The 19,357-nt window shown below is 33.9% G+C and overlaps 1 protein-coding gene and 1 pseudogene across 1 annotated transcript; both read left to right on the forward strand.

Moving 5' to 3' along the window:
• The first annotated feature begins 2,368 nt into the window (after positions 1–2,368).
• LOC106297508 lies at positions 2,369–2,773 on the forward strand. Its single transcript, XM_013733736.1, has one exon. It carries the CDS (start codon positions 2,369–2,371, stop codon positions 2,771–2,773), a length of 405 nt encoding a protein of 134 aa, XP_013589190.1.
• Positions 2,774–15,498: 12,725 nt separating this feature from the next.
• The window catches only part of LOC106299365, an 8,787-nt pseudogene continuing 4,928 nt past the window's right edge, over positions 15,499–19,357 (forward strand).

Below are 19,357 nucleotides of genomic sequence, written 5' to 3' on the forward strand. Positions count from 1 at the left end.
GACTATTAACACAACAAATATTAAAGACCAAGAACCAGAAAATACTAAAAAAAAAAAAGCAATACCAACAAAATAGTCCTGCATTACATTTTGAAATAAAAACATACAATAGCCTTACACTAATCACTATTTTTTTTTAATCAAATTACTATGTTATTTTGATAGAAATAGGTATTAAATAATTAGCTATGTTTTGACCAAAAGATAAATAATCAGATATGTATGAACACTTATACACACAGTTAAAAAAACTAGAGAAATGCTATGGTTTAAATGTTAACTAATTCATTAACTAAACCAATTGGTTAAGCAAACCAGGTCATTACAGTTTTATAAAAAACATTAAATGCTTCTTCTCATTTTTTTTCTCATTGAGAAAGCTTCAGTTTAAAATTTAACTAATTCATTAACTAAATCAATTAGTTAAGCAAATCGGGTTAAATAAATTTTGTTGGTGTTATATAATCATAAATTTTTGAAAAAATTAATTTTTTTTTTTAAAATATACTATTGGTTGTAAATTTAAGGGGATAGTCCATTAAATTACTTAGAGACTAATTGAAAACAAATGTTATAAATAGTTTTAAGTAAACATTAAAACAATTTAACCAATTAAACACCATAACTAAAATTTAATTAATTTTTGATCATTCTGCTCTTCACCTTATATATAATTTTCAATAACAAAAAAATGGATACAAAATTTTTTGAATAGCGTAAGACAAAAAGATTGAATAATTTAAAATTATTTTATATTTGTCGATAGCTACTTATATGTTTATGATAGATTATAAAATTTATATTTAAAATAAACATACTAAATATATAATCAAAATTTAAATTCAAACAAAAACCCGGGCGTAGCCCGGGCCGACCCTAGTTTAAATATAAAGAACAGTTTGCTTCTCTTCCAAGATGTCCACGTCGTCTGCCCTATAATTAATTCGAAGTTTCCTGGTGCGACATGTGTCCCTTGACTCAACACAGAGCGTTTTATTTATTCAAGTTTAAGTTTTGTTTGGGCTTTTGATTGCACAAGATTTTAAAATAAAGCTTGGTGAAACCCATTCTAAATAATAGAAACTGTGCATTCTTGAAACGCGTCACGATATCGGCTCAAACTATAGGCTTTCGATTCATCTTCTTCCTCCGTCCGCATGTAGGTATTAATGATGTGGTGATTAAACCATCCACTAACCCAAATTTGAACCGTGAAGGATCAAGATGAACATTTTGTTGTAAATATTTAAAACTTTAGCAAAATATAATCAAGATGAAGAAATTTATAATTTTTAATATTTAGTAGTTATGTGGTTTCTTTGAACCCGAAAATGCAACAATTTTAGAAATATTCATATTTTTTTTGTTAAAATATCTATAATATAAAGAATATTTTTTTGATCTGCAATAAAATTTTAAAACTGTCATTAAAATTCTTTTAATATATAAAAACTATTAATATATATTAGTTCGCATATCTTTATTTTAGATTTATGATTGTGCACACATTTTACTATATATTTTAAGAATATTTTAATTCAAAAACGATTGTTAGGTCATGACCATTGTAAGATAAAAGTATATGTAATATTCCAACAAAAAAAATCCGAATATGTCTTTCCTCTTATACTATATATTATACACTAGATAGTTTATAAACACATGAAGATTTTATAATATTTTATTTTAACATAGCAAAATTACTACTAAAATTTAAATAGAAATTTTCCGCGTGTGGCGCGGAAAATGATCTAATCTATTTAAGAGGACCTTCTTGTTTTACTTTATTTGAATTATTAAGTTAGATGTATATTTTAAAACTCGCTGTCCAAAAGCCCAAAATTATTTTAAAGCTCGTATGTTGTATAGCAAGTTTTATATTATAAAAAGATAATAGGAGGGTTGAATAACAGTGACAACTTTTTTTTTTTTTTACATTAGAGAAGGGAACAAAACCCTAGCCGCTCTCGAAGAGATGAAAATGGCGATCTCAACTTCCGGACCTTTTTGACGCTGATCCTGCACTCTGCGGGCTCTGCATCAGCGCAAGGGAAACTATCCACACTCCATGTGCTCAAAGCGTTTCACTTTTCTCCGGGAAAGCCTCTCCGGTGCCGTATCTCCCAAACATCGTCTGTTTGATGGCTTGATTCTTGTTGGCGAATCCTCTAGATTGAAGTTTCCTTTGAAACTTTGATCTCCATCTAATCACCACGTTCATCGACGTGGGGATTATCAGAACTCTCAATTGCGCTCCCGGCCCCTATCATCTCAGATCATCTACGGTCACTTGTGCTCAGAACACTCCAGCTCTCCAGGCCGTAACACAGATCTCTTCATACCTGCGATCTGATCTCCATATCTTCGTATGGGGTCATCTTACAGGCACCGCTCTAGCCACACGGCGGACATAAAAGGTAAGGGCATCCTTTACGAGGATGATGATGCGCCGATCAAACTGACGGATCAGGATGATACATTAATCGTCAATGAGTTTAGCTTATCACTTATTGGAAAGATTCTCAACCCTAAGAAACAAAATGTCGATAAGCTACTCCAGAAGATGCCATCACAATGGGGCATGGCAGATCGCATTACGGCCAATGACTTGGGCAATGGGAAGTTTCTTCTCAATTTCACTTCGGAAGAGGATCTCAGCTCTGTTCTTCGACATGGTCCTTTTCATTTCAACTTCTGCATGTTTGTGTTGGTGAGGTGGGAACCCATCGTTCACGATGATTACCTTGGATCATCCCTTTTAAAGTTCAAGTGATTGGTATTCCTTTGCATCTTTGGACGGATAAAAATCTCAAAAACAGTGGTGCAAGACGAGGCCATTTTCATGTTGACACTTTGGACGTAGCTGAGGGCCGTATGCTCGTCGATGTGGATACTCGTCGACCCCTTAAATTCTCACGGAAAGTAGAGTAGAAGGATGGGGATGAGGTAACTATTGAGATAAAGTATGAGATGCTTTTTAAACACTGCTCTACGTGTGGTATGCTTACGCATGAGAAGGATCATTGTCCCTCTTCGGACATGCGGTCTCGACTTCAACCACAAACAGAGCGTCCTGGTATCTTTACGAGGATGCAGCTTCCAAAGGAACAGTCACAGCGCCACAACTTCAACAATGATCATTGGGCAAGTGCACTCTCCCGTCAGCCTTACGTGACACGCATGGAAACATCTACCAGAAACTCAATCAGTTCAGGGTATGGTGAGGACGATAGGAAGTATGCGCAGAGGAAACCTCCTTCTGGCGAGTTACGTGGCACACATACAGATAGGATCGTGCGACGCCGCAATGATCTTTCTAGGAGTGACAGATATGGGGGTTCTCGAGCTTCTAAAGGTCCATATGACCGTCATCAGAAGCAAACTTGGCAAGAGAAAGCGGAGATGACCAAGCATACAATAACATCGGTACGCGCTCGTGAGATTGTTCCCTATGAACAAACTTCTCCCACAAGAAACAATGGTCTAAATGGCTCTAATGCTCAACAAGGTCTCAGGTCGGGAGAGGGTAACAACGCTAAAAGACTGGCTAGCAATATTGTTACGCCATCCCGAGGCGACCATGACATGGATGAGAATGTTACAAAGCGAGCTAAAGGGCTTACTAGATCCCTCATTCACGAATCTCAGTGATCAGGAACCGGTAACCACTGCTGGAGATAATCAAATCATTGGAGCTTTGAACGATATGGACAATGAGGATCACCATGAGGATGCATTGATGGAGTGTGACGTGCCAGATGAGGATTTACTTGGTTTGGACCTCAAAGAGATGGAGGACACCACGGCTCAGCATGTGGCGAGCATGAAGACTACATGCCATGATGCTAGAGGGCATGATGCTAAAGCGGTGAAGATCAGTAAGCAAGGCACTAAAGCGAATGTCCCATTGGGCTTGCAAAGTAAAAAATTTGAGATCCTTCGTCGGGGATCTCCTCGCAAGTCTTCCTCTTCGTCTCAAGGAGCTCATACGACTAGAGACTCAAGTAGGTCAAGGCGACATTACCAGAGTTCGAAGAAGCAGAGAGGTAGCTCGTCCAAAGGTGATGTATTGATGGGTTCCAAAAACTCATCACGAGATTATCTATGAGGACACTCAGTTGGAACTGTCGAGGGATTGGAAACAACCTCACAGTTTGACGCCCTACGGAGGTGTGTCAGAAGCATCGCCCAGGACTCGTGTTTCTTTCTGAGACGAAGAATAGGAGGCTGCTGTTGCAAAACATTCAGGCCGACTTAGGATTTGATCACTTATTTACCGTTGAGCCACTTGGCCTTAGCGGAGGATTAGCTCTTTTATTTATGGATGAATTTCAAGTTAATGTTTTATTTTCGAATAATAGAATGATTGACATTGAGGCAGTCATTGATGGAATAAAAGTCTTTATGACATTTGTTTATGGAGACCATGTTTTAGAATGTAGGGATCAGGTATGGGAATGTCTTACGCGTTTCTCAACAACACGAAATGGACCTTGGTTCATGATAGGTGATTTTAATGAAATAACTGATCATAGTGAAAAGGAAGGAGGCAGAAGGCGCTCTGATAGCTCCTTCTTGCCCTTCAAGCAAATGTTGAGTGATTGTGGCATGCTGGAATTTCCATTTACTGGGAATATGCTATTGTGGGTTGGGAAAAGATCAGGAGGGACAACTGTTAGATGCCGATTGGATAAAGCAGTGGGGAATGAGGATTTACATGAAAAGTTTCCTCATTCAGCCGTTAAGTATCTCAGGCTTTGGAGCTCGGATCATCGTCCGGTCCTAGCAGACATTCTCACAAAACCAGTGAGGAAAAATAAGAAATTAAAATTTGATAAACGCTGGCAGGATAATGAGGAGCTAAGGAAAGTCATCCTGGAAGGATGGAAGTCAGAGGATTTGCCTCCTGAAGCGAATATAATGGAACATATTGCTAGCTGTTGAAAAGCTTTGAGTCAATGGAGGAGTCAAAACAATGTGAATTCGGAAAAGTTAGTAGAGGAGCTTAAGGAGAAGGTGGAGGGACTATATTTGAATGATGATGCTACCTCTGAGGAAATAGCAGACGCTCTTAAGGAACTATCTGCTGCTCTTAAGGCATAAGAGATGTTTTGGCGACAGAAAAGTAGGGTTCTCTGGTTAAGGGAAGGTGATAGGAACTCAAAATATTTACATGCATTGGTGAAGCAAAGAAGAGCAAGGAATATGATAACACAACTCCTAGATGAAAATGGAAATGTGGTGGAGGATAGGGAAGGACTAGTAGCCATTGCTACTAGCTACTTTAGACAAATATTTGAGTCTTCCAACCCAGAGGATATAGCTGATGCGGTATCAGAGGTATCGACAATGATTACTGGGGCGATAAATGAAGATCTTACAGATCCAGTAATTGAATGGGAGGTCAAATTAGCATTGTTCGCTATGCACACATAAAAAGCACCAGGACCTGATGGAATGACAGCTCTCTTCTACCAGCAGTTTTGGGATATTGTCAAAGATGATTTAATTCGTATAGTTAATCAGTTCCTTTTTGAGGGGACAATGGTGCATGGCCTGAATGACATGAACATCTGATTAATCCCGAAGACAACGAAGCCAAATGAGATGACAAAGTTTAGACCTATCAGTCTATGTAATCTCAGCTATAAGATAATATCTAAGGTCTTATGCCAAAGATTGAAGAAAGTTCTTCCACAGTGGATATCTGAGACTCAGTCAGCCTTTGTTGCTGGTAGACAGATTACAGATAATATCATGATAGCTCAGGAGATGTTTCACGCATTAAGAACCAAACCGGGAGGACGGGTTAAGAGAATGGCCATAAAAACTGATATGAGCAAAGCATATGATAGGATGGAATGGTCATTCATTGAGGCAGTCATGAGAAAGATGGGTTTTTCAGAGATATGGATTGACTGGATTATGAGATGCATCACCTTGGTCAAGTATAAAGTTCTCATGAATGGAGAACCAAGGGGAAACATTATCCCTGGAAGAGGTTTATGTCACGGAGATCCTTTGTCTCCTTTCATATTTATTCTATGCACGGAAGCGCTCGTTAGCTTTCTTAATCAAACAGAGAATCAAGGGAAGATAACGGGTATGCGAGTCGCACGTGCTAGCCCCCCAGTATCACACCTTCTCTTTGCTGATGATAGCCTTTTCTTCTGTAAAGCGGAGCCCCGTGAATGTGAAGAAGTTATGAAAGTAGTCAGGAAATATGGGAAAGCATCAGGTCAATGTATTAATTTTGATAAATCCTCATTACTCTTTGGTAAAAGGATTCCAGCGAATGATCGACAGCAGATCAAAAATACACTTGGTATTCAAAACGAAGGCGGGTTGGGCTCCTACTTAGGAATCCCAGAGGATATTAGTGGATTCAAGTGTAAACTATTTGCTTTCTTAAAAGAAAAACTAGTACACAGGGTGAATGGTTGGAGTGGTCGATGGTTATCTAAGGGAGGAAAGGAAGTTTTAATCAAATATATCTTGTTAGCTCTTCCGACTTATGTCATGTCCAGTTTCCTGCTTCCTTTGGAGATATGTGAGAACCTAGCGAGTGCCATTGTCCAATTCTGGTGGAGGTCGAATCCATCAAAAAGAGGAATTCACTGAGCAAAATAGGAAAAATGTGAGCACCGCGAGAGGAAGGAGGAATTGGCTTCCGAATGATCCATGAATTCAATCTAGCTCATTTAGCTAAACAGCTTTGGCCTCTTGTTCAATTTCCAGACTCATTAGTGGCGAGAGTTCTTCGGGGAAAATATTATCGTTTGAGTTTGCCGTTGCGAACTGGTGCAGTGGATAACCCATCGTATGTATGGACGAGTATTATAGCTGCGAGGAAGCTATTACTTTTGGGTATTAGAAGCAAAGTGCATTCAGGATATAAAATTAATGTATGGGAGGATCATTGGATTCCTTCGATGCCAACAAGGCTGGCTCATGCCCGGGTCCCAGTAGTAAACCCAAAGATGACCGTCAGCAGTCTTATTAATTTCGAATCAAAAGAGTGGGATGCTCGATTATTGGAACAATATGTGGATCAAGAGGATATATCGATAATTCAGAGTTTGGCCATAAGCCCTACTCACCGACGTGATACATTTTGCTGGAGTTACACCAAACATGGTCAATATACTGTCAAGTCTGGATATTGGGCTCCTACAAATTTGATGAGAGCTACGGAGGATATAAAAGTTCTACAACCCAGCTTAACCAAACTCCAAGCCTTTGCTTGGAAGGTGAATGCTCCACAAAATATTTGTCATCTTATATGGCAACTAATCTCAGGACAGATAGCGGTAATAAGAAATCTGGTACGTCGCAATATGCGATGCAATAATTATTGCCCAAGATGTGGTGAGCCACATGAAACTGTTACTCATGCGATCTTTGAATGCCCACCGGCCTTACAAGCATGGGAATTATCTTCAACACCATCGAGCACTCAAATCTTCCATGTATCAAGTATTTATGCTAATATGGACTACCTTTTTTGGAGGAAGAATAGTATTATGGAGCCAGAAGATGATAGGGACCCTTATCCTTGGATAATTTTGTACATCTGGAAAGCTAGAAATGATAAGTTGTTTAGAGGCTGATAAACCAAGGATTTTACCCATTTTAGCCATGGTTTATAAATGTTTTAAGATATATTTACTATTATATAGAGTCTATTTAGAGTAATTACAGGTTCAGGTACTAACTAGAAGAAAATGATGTATATGGAGCTATTTGGAGATCTTTTGAGCTTTGCTGGAAATATGAGATGGTCGACGGTTACCAAGAAATATCGACCGACGGTTGCCAACAAATATCGATCGATGTTGACCTCTTCTCATCGATCGACAGCGAAGCCACCTGAGATTTAATGACAAATTAGAAGATTTCAAGTTTCACAAAAGTTTCAATAATTACAATTAAAAAGTTCTTGGCCGCCTGTTAGGCTATTTATTAGGGTTTTGTATCATTTTAGAGGCAGACTTGCCTAGAGACCTTTTTAGACCTAATTTGGAGGAAGCAAGAAGCCACCATTGAAAGGAGAGAGCTTAGAATTGGAGAGATAGATCAACACTGCAAAACATAGAAGATCTTGAACTCCCTTGCTTTCATTCACTTTGTTGCTTACTCTATTTACTCATTTTATTTAAGTATTATTCAAACCATCATAACTACGTGTTCCATAAATATGTCTGAGTAGTCCTTATTTTAGATTTAGGTTTCTCAATAGGTTGTTAAATGTATTACTGACAACAACAATTGTTAGGGTGTTTAGAAATATAGTTCTTCATCTAGTTGTGCTTAAAGCTAAGTTTAGGATTGATCACCCTTTAAACTTAGATCTTAGGATTAATTGAGATCAAGCAATTGTTTGACTCAATACATGAAATTAACTAGTATGATCTAACTGACTATATACAGACGAGAGTTGGTCTAGTGAGTTAGAGAATATAAATCAAACCCATCCATAAATCTTTCTGGAAGAAGTATTGATCGACGCAGCGATAGCCCTGTCGATCGATATTTTGAAAGGTGTGTCGATCGATATTCGTAAAGAATCATCGATCGACACTTTCTCGTGATTAACATACGAGAGTTGAAATCCGTGATCCAGATTAGATAATCAGATTGATTATATCTTAGTTTGAATTCAAGAACAATTAATATCAATAAACCCCTAAAAACCACTTTAAGTATTACTTATCATACCTGAGAACATACCTGAATCTAGCTATTTCTCCCAACTGTTAACAACCTCAAAACAAATCAATCGAGCAATAAACTTGCTCACCAATCCATTTACTGTTGTAAAACTTATAAACCAATTAATCTAGATTTATTTCAAGACCATAATCTATTGTGTAATCCTAGAGTCTCTGTGGATTCGATCCCTAAGTACTACATCTGAACCTCTTATTTGAGAGAGTAATTCACTCCTTAGGGTAATTTTGAGTGATATCAAATTTGGCGCCGTTGCCGAGGACTCTTTCTTATTACCATTAGATTAATTTTAGAATTCAGTCTAGATTTTGTTACTAAATTTGCAAAAAGTTTTCCTGCTTTTCCTGCTGACACATGAACTTAAAGATGGAAGATATGGAATTCGGCCGGATATCGATCGGCAAAATGACAACAACATCGAGCGACAAGTCGACACAAAATCGATCGATGCCTTTCATCAAACATCGATCGACGACACCCCACCGGAAGCAGGTAAGTTTCCTCTTACCAATAATGCTAATGAGGGAGTAGTCCTAGGAGAACCTAAAGGTCAACTAAGCAACGCAATTAACCAAATCATCAATGAACAGGGGACTGAAATCCCTATTAAAATAAATCCGATCTCGAAAAGAGATCATGAAACAAAATTGCCCTTGCAAGACTACTTAAACCCTGGCAGAACCTATTCCAATAGGTCCGCCATTGAACTACCAAAAGATGATACCAAGAAATCCGGGGCCAGTCTCGAATATTTATTCTTGGTACGTCAAAACCCTTTCCGTGGAACCGTCTCAGAGCACCCACACGATCACATCGAACACTTAGAAGATATGATGAATGATGAGTACAATCGCTGTAAAATCTTTCCACTCTCCTTAGAAGGCGATGCCAGAAAATGGTTGGACCGACTACCTACGGGTTCTCTAACCTGCTGGGAGGAGATAAGGAATACCTTCATTAATCAATTCTTCGATGAGACGCGTTACTGGGATGTAAGGAAGAAAATTTCCACATTTCGTCAAGGTCCACGTGAGTCATTCAGAAACGAATGGGAGAGATTTAAGAGTTACCAACTTGAATGGCCCCACCATGGTTATCCAGAATCACAACTCATTAATACCTTTTACAGAGGTATTAACTTGCACTACCAAATCACGCTTGACACAGCCAGTGAAGGGAACTTCAGTACCAGGAACCCTGAAGAGGCAAAGCGTTTGATCAAGAATGTAGCTACGGTTAGATCCTACGAAATGATGGACGTAGAGCGAGAAAGGAGAGGTGACTCAATGGATGTGTCACCTTTAGCCAAAATCAAAGAATCTATAGATTCGCTTCATTCGACTCTAGAGGGACAAAACCAATTTGGGATATATGAAATTGACGATGATACCCTTTCTGAATTAGAACAACGAGTAGACTTCGTAGATAATTCAACCTTGAAAGATAGGTACCCTATCCCTAACCCCGATAAATCAAGTAGTAGATAAATCTAATACTTTAGATTCTCAATATTATTAATTCAATAAATAAAATGTTACATAACATTAGCTAAATTCATTATATTTACTGTACCTTTTATATTATCTTACAAAGGCTATTGAATATTAATTTAAATTTAAATTTTAAATATAAATTTTATACTATCACATACGTATAACAAAGCAAAATTAGATATTATGCATATAGTTCAATCGTTTATGTTATTCAAATAAAATCTATGTAAAATGTATGATAAAATATTATAATGTATTAACAGTTTACATGCATCAAACAATTTATATAGTATTTTAAATAAAAATTAATATTTTCAAAAATTATGAATATGCTTATATACATAATTATTACATTTATAAATACAAATAACTAAATAGCTATTAAGAGGGTATAGTTATAAATAGACATAAAAAAATAAAAACAACAAATCATATTTCAGATAAGAAAATTATATAAATAAATTAAATAATTAGTTTAAAAGTTATTATAAAACTAATCTAAATTACTAATACAGACTTGCGCGTAGCGCGAGTATAAAATCTAGTCTATACTAATAAAAGAGACACTTTTGAAGCTCCATATAGTGTCCACATCAGCGAAAAATCATTCTCCCGAAAAAAAGCCACATGGCATTTTGTTTTGTAAATGTCCTTAAAGTAATATTACCATTTTAAATAAATGGTTAAATAAATAAATTCGAAAGGTGAATAATGAGATTAAAAGTAACAAAACAAAATCACTTTTCAGTTTTGAAAGGTGAATAATGAGTAAATGATATATCACAATCAAATATTCATTAAAATCTTTTTCCACAATATAAAACATAATATCAAATTATTATAATCTTTTGCAGCATTAAATATTAATACAAAAAAATATAAAACAGTTATATATAAAAAGCTATATTCAAATATATACTAAAATTTAAATATTTTTGATGTTTTTGAAATTTCTCACTGTAGTCTATACTAATAAAATAAAGCTTTTGAGGCTCCGTAGAGCGTTCACATCATCGAAAAATATTTCTTCCAAAAGATGAACGTGGCATTGTTACTAAAAAAATAAAAAGTAAAAATACATATAAAGAAAAATAAATAATAAGTAAATATACAATATAAAAATTGGAAATATTCCATTAAAAATAATAAGTCAATATACAATATAAAGAAAAATAAATGATAAGTAAATATACAATATAACAAAAGAAATATTACATTAAACATCAATCATAATATTATCATTTGATATAAAAGCAAAAAAATAAAATAAGTTAATATACAATTAAGAAATAAATAAATAAACTAAATTAGACATCTATCTGAAAAATGTATAGTAAAATAAATAATGACTAAATACATAATATAAGAAATAGAAATATTATATTAAAAATTTATTGTAATATTAGAATAAGTAAATATAAAGTATAAGAAAAAATAAATAATAAGTAAATATAGTATATAAGAAATAAAAATATTACATTAAATATATATTGTAATATTATCATTGCTATAAAAGCAATAAAATTATAATAAATAAATATACAAAATAAGAAAAGATAAAAAAATAAGTAAATATACAATATAAAAAATGAAAAATCTAAATTAAAATATATTTGAAAAATGTATAGTTAAATAAATAATAAGTAAATATACAATATAAAAATATTACATTAAACATATATTAGAATATTAGAATAAGTAAATATAAATCTATACTAGTAAATATAAATCTATACTAATAAGTAAATGTAAAATATAATAAATAATAAATAAATATACATTCATGTATTCACAGAAATATATAATTCAGAATACAACAACCAAAAGAGAAGTTATATCGTTAACATTTGAAAAAATTCACCGCGCGTAGCGTGGATTAGTTCCTAGTCTATACTAATAAAATGGAACTTTTGAGGCTCCATAGAGCGTACACATCGGCGAAAAATACTTTTTTCCGAAAAAAGTCACGTGGCATTGTTACGAAAAAATAAAAAATAAATTATAAGTAAATATACAATATAAGAAATATAAATATTACATTAAACAATAATAAGTAAATATACAATATAAGAAAAAATAAATAATAAGTAAATATACAATATAAGGAATAGAAATATTACATTAAACATCTATCAAAATATTTTCATTTGATATAAAAGTAAGCAAATTAGAATAAATAAATATACAATTAAGAAAGAGAAATTCTCTAGAATAACTCTTTTTAAGTTTTGTTACAAAAATAGTCCTCAATGAGAAATATGACAAAAAAAAGTTTTATTAAAGAGTAAAAATACATTTATACCCTAGGGTTAAATAAACTAGACTTAGGCTTTAGAGTTAAGGGGTGGAGTTTTGAGGATATGGTTTCAAATTTTAAAAAATAAAAAATAAATATTAAAATTTTCAAAATAAAAAAAAACTATGTTGGTCATTTCCTTATTGAATGCTGTTTTTGTGACAAAAATTTTAAAAATGGCTATTTAAGAGAATTGCCCACTAAGAAATGAAAAAACTAAATTAAACATCTATCTAAAAAAAGTATAGTAAAATAAATAATAACTAAATACACAATATAAAAAATAGAAATATTATATTAAAAATTTATCATCATATTAGGATAAGAAAATATAAAATATAATAAAAAAATAAATAATACGTAAATATAGTATATAATAAATGAAAATATTACATTAAATATATATCGTAATATTATCATTGATATAAAAGAAAGAAATTTAGAATAAATAAATATACAAAATCTATCTTACAATACTAAAAGAGCTTAATGCTCAAAGAATAAGCTGCCACCAATTATGAAGCTGAAATTTTCATTTTTGTCTCACATCTTTGTAACTAATCTATATTTTTGTTGCATGTTTTTAATTAGATGGTTCTCATCTTCCACTTGGATATGTACGTTGTGTGTTCTATAAAAGTTGATCTATCTAATTTTCCACTCATTTTCTCTGTTTTTAAACCATTTTAAATTTTTTTTTTATGCAGGTTTTTCAAACCAGGAAGTCTTCTCGGAAGTCTTATAAAATATAATGTGCTAGAAGACTTCCAAGAATTTTTCTTCCATATCAAGTGAAGTCCAAGCTTGTCTTTGTAGAGGAATGATTTATAATAGTTTTGTTTGTGGTCTGTTTTGTGATTTGCATGTGTACTCCTTTAGTTGTGATTTTGTTTTTGTAAATTTGAAGAGATATTAATGAAAAAATTTGGCAAATATGTTCATTTTCCACAGTATTATCTTGCCAAAATTACTTGACATAATTGAAGTTATTGATACCAATTCGATAGGAAAACACAATAACAAAAAAAATTAATCAAATTTATTACAACTAAGGGAGAAAAATTCTCAAGAAAACTTAGTCAAATTCACAAAAGATAAAACATTACATAAGTTCAAAGATAGAACACTTCCATTAGAAGTCTTCTCGGAAGTCTTCTCGGAAGACTTAAATTTAAAGTAGGAAATTGAAATATAAGCGGCAAATTTAAGCGGAAAATTAAAATTTAAGTGGGAAAGTAAAAAATTTAAGTGAAAATTGAAATTTCAAATTTCATAAAAGTTAAAAAGTGTATCTTATGATCTAAAAAGACACATTAAACCATGTTACTTGATATTCTTGAAGTTACTTAACACTTTTGAAAATTAAATAAACATATCTTAAAGTTACTTAACAAATTTACAAAAACTAACGTAGAAGACTTCTAAAAACATTAATATACATGAATGTTGGTAACTGGTAACTAAAACCAATTAAATTATGAATTTCATTCAGGAGCTCAAATATCAACTAATATACATGAATTAATAAGAAAATGTTAAAAAGTTTATATAGTCTTAGAGAAAATGAAAGTTTATTAAACATTGACGCATACGACATCCACGGAGGTCGTCTGGTAGACTTATGTAAGACTTTTCGTGGACAACTTACATTAGTCGTCCGGTAAAAAATTAAAAAAATCAATATTTTGTTATACCTAGACGACTTCCATGTAAGTCGTTTCAGGTTAGTTTTGCAATTGAAAATAAAACTTAAAATTTTATTTTTTTCTAGACGACTTACACGGAAGTCGTCCGTCCGACGACTTATACGGAAGTCGTCTAAGATAAGTAAGGTTTGACCAGAATCTCGGAAAAAAATCATGGACGACTTTCGTGTAAGTCGTCTAACGGACGACTTCCATGTAAGCCGTCTAGAAAAATAGAATTTTAAGTTTTATTTTTCAATTGCAAAACTAACCTGAAACGACTTACAAGGAAGTTGTCTAGGTATAACAAAATATTGATTTTTTAAAAAAAATTCTACTGGACGACTTATGTGTAAGTCGTCCAGGAAAATTCAAATTTCTGACACAATCCGGTCAAATGCAAAACTAACCCGTTTACCCTAGACGACTTACTTGGAAGTCGTCTCGAATTTTTTTTAATAAACAAAGATGGACGACTTCCATGTAAGTCGTCTACAGCCAGAAGACTTTCATAGTTTCAACCAGTGAGATAACTTGTTTAGCACACAGAAGTCTTCTCCAAGCACCCATAATCTCAAATAAAAGTGACCCACCAAGAATCACAAGTTTTAATGGCTCTATGAACCATAAATATTTTAGAATCAAAATCTTGAGTTTTTTGGATGAATATATAGAGAAAGTGAAAGAGATGTTGTTTTTAATTCATAAGAATTGAAAAGAATGAGTGTAAATCGATTTAGGTGGATTAAAAGCTTCAAATTGGTTGTTCATAGTGGTTAGTGTATTTATGGCAATGACAATCTTGTAAATATTTGAAGATGATGAGGTTGAGAGAGTAAAAAGACCATTTTCGAAAAGAAAAAAAAATTAATGGCATTCTCGTGAGTGAATAATATAAACTTGTGGGGTGAATAAGACAAACAAAAAATCCAAAAAAGCATGGGTTAGTTTTATGTTTGACTTTGAGTGTTAGGTCATATTTGCAAATAGCCAAATAGCCCTAAAATATTTCTCTTTTACTAAAAAGAAATATTTGACCGAGCTTTATACGAAAGATGATTTGTTTCAACATTAATTTCAGCCAAGACAGATTCTCTTAATCTTAAAAATGTTCAACGATCTCTTAAAATTTATGAAAAGACATTAATTTTCACGTGCCAATCTTAATTAAAAGAAATTAAAAAATTCCGTTGGTAGCATAATTGAAAAAACCTATAAATAGAGGGATTAGTGCCATTAACATCCATTCATCACTACACATTCGATCGATACTTGAGAAATTGAGAGATTAGAAATGGTGAAATTCTCCGGTTTACACCTTCTCTTCTTCTCCTTCATCATAGCTACAGGTAAAACATACACACACAAAAATGTTGGATAAGCTTGAAGACTACTTGAGTTATAAGTTTCCTAATTATGTTGTGTTTATCTAAAAGAGATTAGGAAATATTGAGTTAAGTAAATCCTAATGAGGTTAGGATAATTAGAGCGTTATAAAAGGAGATGCTAATGTGTAACATAACTTGTGAGAGTTGAGAGCTTAAATTTTTGAGATAGTTTTCTTAAGCATTGTGAGTTAATAAGAAAAGTTCTTATTGAGAGATAATACAAGTGTTCTTGTGTTCGTGAGATCTTAAATTACAGTGGTATCAGAGCCATTCGACAACATCATGAGTGATATTGTTCCAGTAACCGGAAAGAAAGAAGGCAGAGGTCTTTCTTCAATCCAATGCCCTATGTTAACTACAACCAATTATACTGTGTGGGCTATGAGAATAAAGATTACCTTAAGAGTGCATAAAGTTTGGGAGGCAATAGAGACTGAGACTTCGACAGCTGAGAAGAATGATATGGCGTTGACATTATTATTTCAGTCTATACCGGAGAGTCTCATTCTTCAGGTGGGAGAACTTAATGGAGCCAAACAAGTGTGGGAGGCGATTAAAACACGGCATGTGGGAGCAGAACGGGTGAAGGAAGCTAGACTTCAAACCCTCATGACCGAGTATGACCGTCTACGAATGAAAGAAACAGAGACCATCGATGAGTTTGGTGGAAAGCTGTCTGAATTAACGTCAAAATCCGCTGCCCTAGGAGTAACCATTGAAGAAGCAAAGATTGTTAAGAAGTTCTTGTGCAGTCTTCCTCGGAAGAAATACATACATATTGTTGCATCTCTCGAGCAAGTACTTGACCTCAATACAACAAGCTTTGAAGATATCTTGGGTCGTTTAAAAGCTTATGAGGAGCGGATATCTGAAGACGAGGAAGTTGAAGAAGATCAAAGCAAGCTAATGTATGCAGATGGACAAGCAAATCAACAAAACCGTTCTCAATACGACCAAACAAACCGGTACCAATCTGAGCAAGCAAACCGTGACTACCAAACTGACTCGTATAAAGGTAGAGGACGGGGAGGACGATATTATTCTCGGGGAAGAGGTCGTGGTCGCTACAATGCTGGAAGAGATGCATCACGTATTACTTGTTTCCGGTGTGAAAAATTAGGGCACTTTGTGGCTCAATGTCCAGAGCTATAACTTAAGTTGCAAGAATCCCAAGAAAACGACAAATCAGATACACAAGAAGCCGACGAACTCCTTATGCATGAAGTTGTGTTTCTAGACCAGAAGAATGTGTTGCCTGAGAAGTATGAAACCAACAACAATGGGGAAATTTGGTATCTAGATAACGGAGCTAGCAATCACATGACAGGAGATCGAAGATACTTCTCCAAGCTTGACAATACAATCACCGGCAAAGTACGTTTTGGAGATGACTCGAGGATTGATATCAAAGGAAAGGGCACAATAGCCTTCACCGACATGAATGGAGACTCAAGAAAGATGACTGATGTTTATTTTATCCCTGATTTAAAGAGTAATATCATCAGCCTAGGCCAAGCTACAGAAGCAGGCTGTGACATACGGATGAGAGGAGAACAACTAACGATGCGTGATCAACAAGGAAAACTTCTAGTTTCAGCTAAGAGATCAAGAAACAGACTATAAAAGGTTCATATGGGGATTAAGAGTAGTCCGTGTCTGTATCTAACCTCAGAGAAGGAGTCAAGCAGATGGCATGCACGTTTGGGACATATAAACTATAAGAGCTTGCGAAGAAGAGATACAATCGATTGTGAAGAACAATACATGGGTCTTGGTAGATCTTCCTCCAGGGGAGACGCCAATAGGACTGAAGTGGATCTTTAAGATCAAAAGAAACGCAGATGACACCATAAACAAGTACAAGGCTAGGCTTGTTGCTAAAGGTTATGTGCAACAGTATGGGATCGACTTTGTGGAAGTCTTCGCTCCAGTAGCTCGAATTGAAACTATAAGGCTATTGATTAGTCTTGCCGCAACCAACGGATGGGAGATACTGTTGGGAATGTCCTAAAATCATTTTGTACCTACTCTAGTAAAAGTCGTAGTGTCGAGATTGACAATCGTATAATATTAGGTGGTTATAATGTTTTGCTAGAAACCGCTTATAATCTATGAATTGAGAATTCATTACTAATATTATATGATCCTATAGGGTCACACACCTAAGCGAACTGGATCAGATTGTAATTGAGTTTAATTAGATTAAACCAATATTAGAGTTTTGGTGGTTTAATATTTATAAGATAAATATAAAGTACATTAATCCAAATTGGATTTGGAACCAACACGTAAGGCCTTAAAGCCCATTCCCATAATAATTATTATTAGGGTTGGTATGTGTCGTGTGTATGTATGACATATATGCTGTGTAGAGATCGATTATTATTATTCTCAAGCCACCGTACTAAAACCCTAAAACTAAGAGACAAAAGGTTTGTCTAAGATTTGATCTTAACGGCACTAGCATCCCGTCTCGATCCAGTTTGTGTGCGTGTGGATACCGGTAGAGGCACGACGTTTGGAGTGCATGCAATCTTGACTTGGTTTGTTCATCTTTCCGCTGCAAGTAACCAGGTATATTCAAAACCGTAAGATCTAGATTTATTTCAGTATTTACATGAGATTCTAGGCAACTGAATTCATAGCTTGATTTATAAATTGTTATAAATAGATATGAATTTCCAACAGTGGTATCAGAGCCTACTTGTTTAATAGTGAAATTGAATAAATGAGTATATGTTAGATATATGTGATTGCTAAAATCTCTATGAAAATTGGATTATGATTTGAAGTTACGTTTCGTTCATAAGTTTTAGAAGATGAATACGTGAAATCTGACTTATTGATTTACGTGTGAAGGAATATTTAACTTTGGGAAAGTCAATATAACACATGTATGAGATAACTATAATCGTCCGATTATTATGCAACTAATATATAGTTTACTATATAGTTTACTTGCTTATCGTATGATATTTAATAACCAGGCATCGCGCATTATCGTAATGTTTGACTGCATGTTTTAAATATTTAGAAATAGCATATTCGTGACTAATGAAATCAATTGAATCAAAGTGTTTGGTTCGATTGGTTTAATACGATTAGTTTGGTTCAATTGGTTTGGTCGTTTGATAAGATTTTAATTAGATTAAATTCTAAAATCAAATATATAAATAATTAATTTATTTTAATTAGATTAAAATTATTTTAATTATTTGTAATCCAATTAAAGTATATATAAGATATGTATTAGTTATATTTATATTTTATATCAAATTTAAATTTTAAATATAAAAGTAAATTGGATTAAAATTTATTCCTCAATAAATCTCAAGTATTTTTGATGTCTACCCAATCTTATCAACCATCAAGGCTCGTTTCATTGTAAGATGAGCTTGCCAAAGCAAGGTGTCTGCAATTACATGAGTGAGGTGGATGGTAACGGTTACCATATGAATTAAGATTGGTTTACTTGACTAGGCTATCAAAACGGTTTTGGGCTTAGAGACATAGGTTGGATAAGATATAAGATGTCATCTGACAACCAAGAATTATATTGGATATAATTAGTAAAGTGTTGCTTACCTAAATAGCTATACATTCGGGCGATGAGCCAAAGCTCACTCGGATTTTAGTGAAATATGGATCTTGGATATTATATTCAGTTTGAGGAAAATGTTTTGAATATAATATGAGTTTTCTTAATTGTTAAGATTTCTCTAATTCCTGAACATCATATTAATATTCGTTATTCCTCTATTCCAG

This window comes from Brassica oleracea, chromosome C6 (assembly GCF_000695525.1).
Source record: "Brassica oleracea var. oleracea cultivar TO1000 chromosome C6, BOL, whole genome shotgun sequence".
NCBI lineage: Eukaryota > Viridiplantae > Streptophyta > Magnoliopsida > Brassicales > Brassicaceae > Brassica > Brassica oleracea.

Coding starts and splice junctions, on each gene's coding strand:
- LOC106297508 (XM_013733736.1), top strand. CDS start 2,369: ATGGGGTCATCTTACAGGCACCGCTCTAGCCACACGGCGGACATAAAA.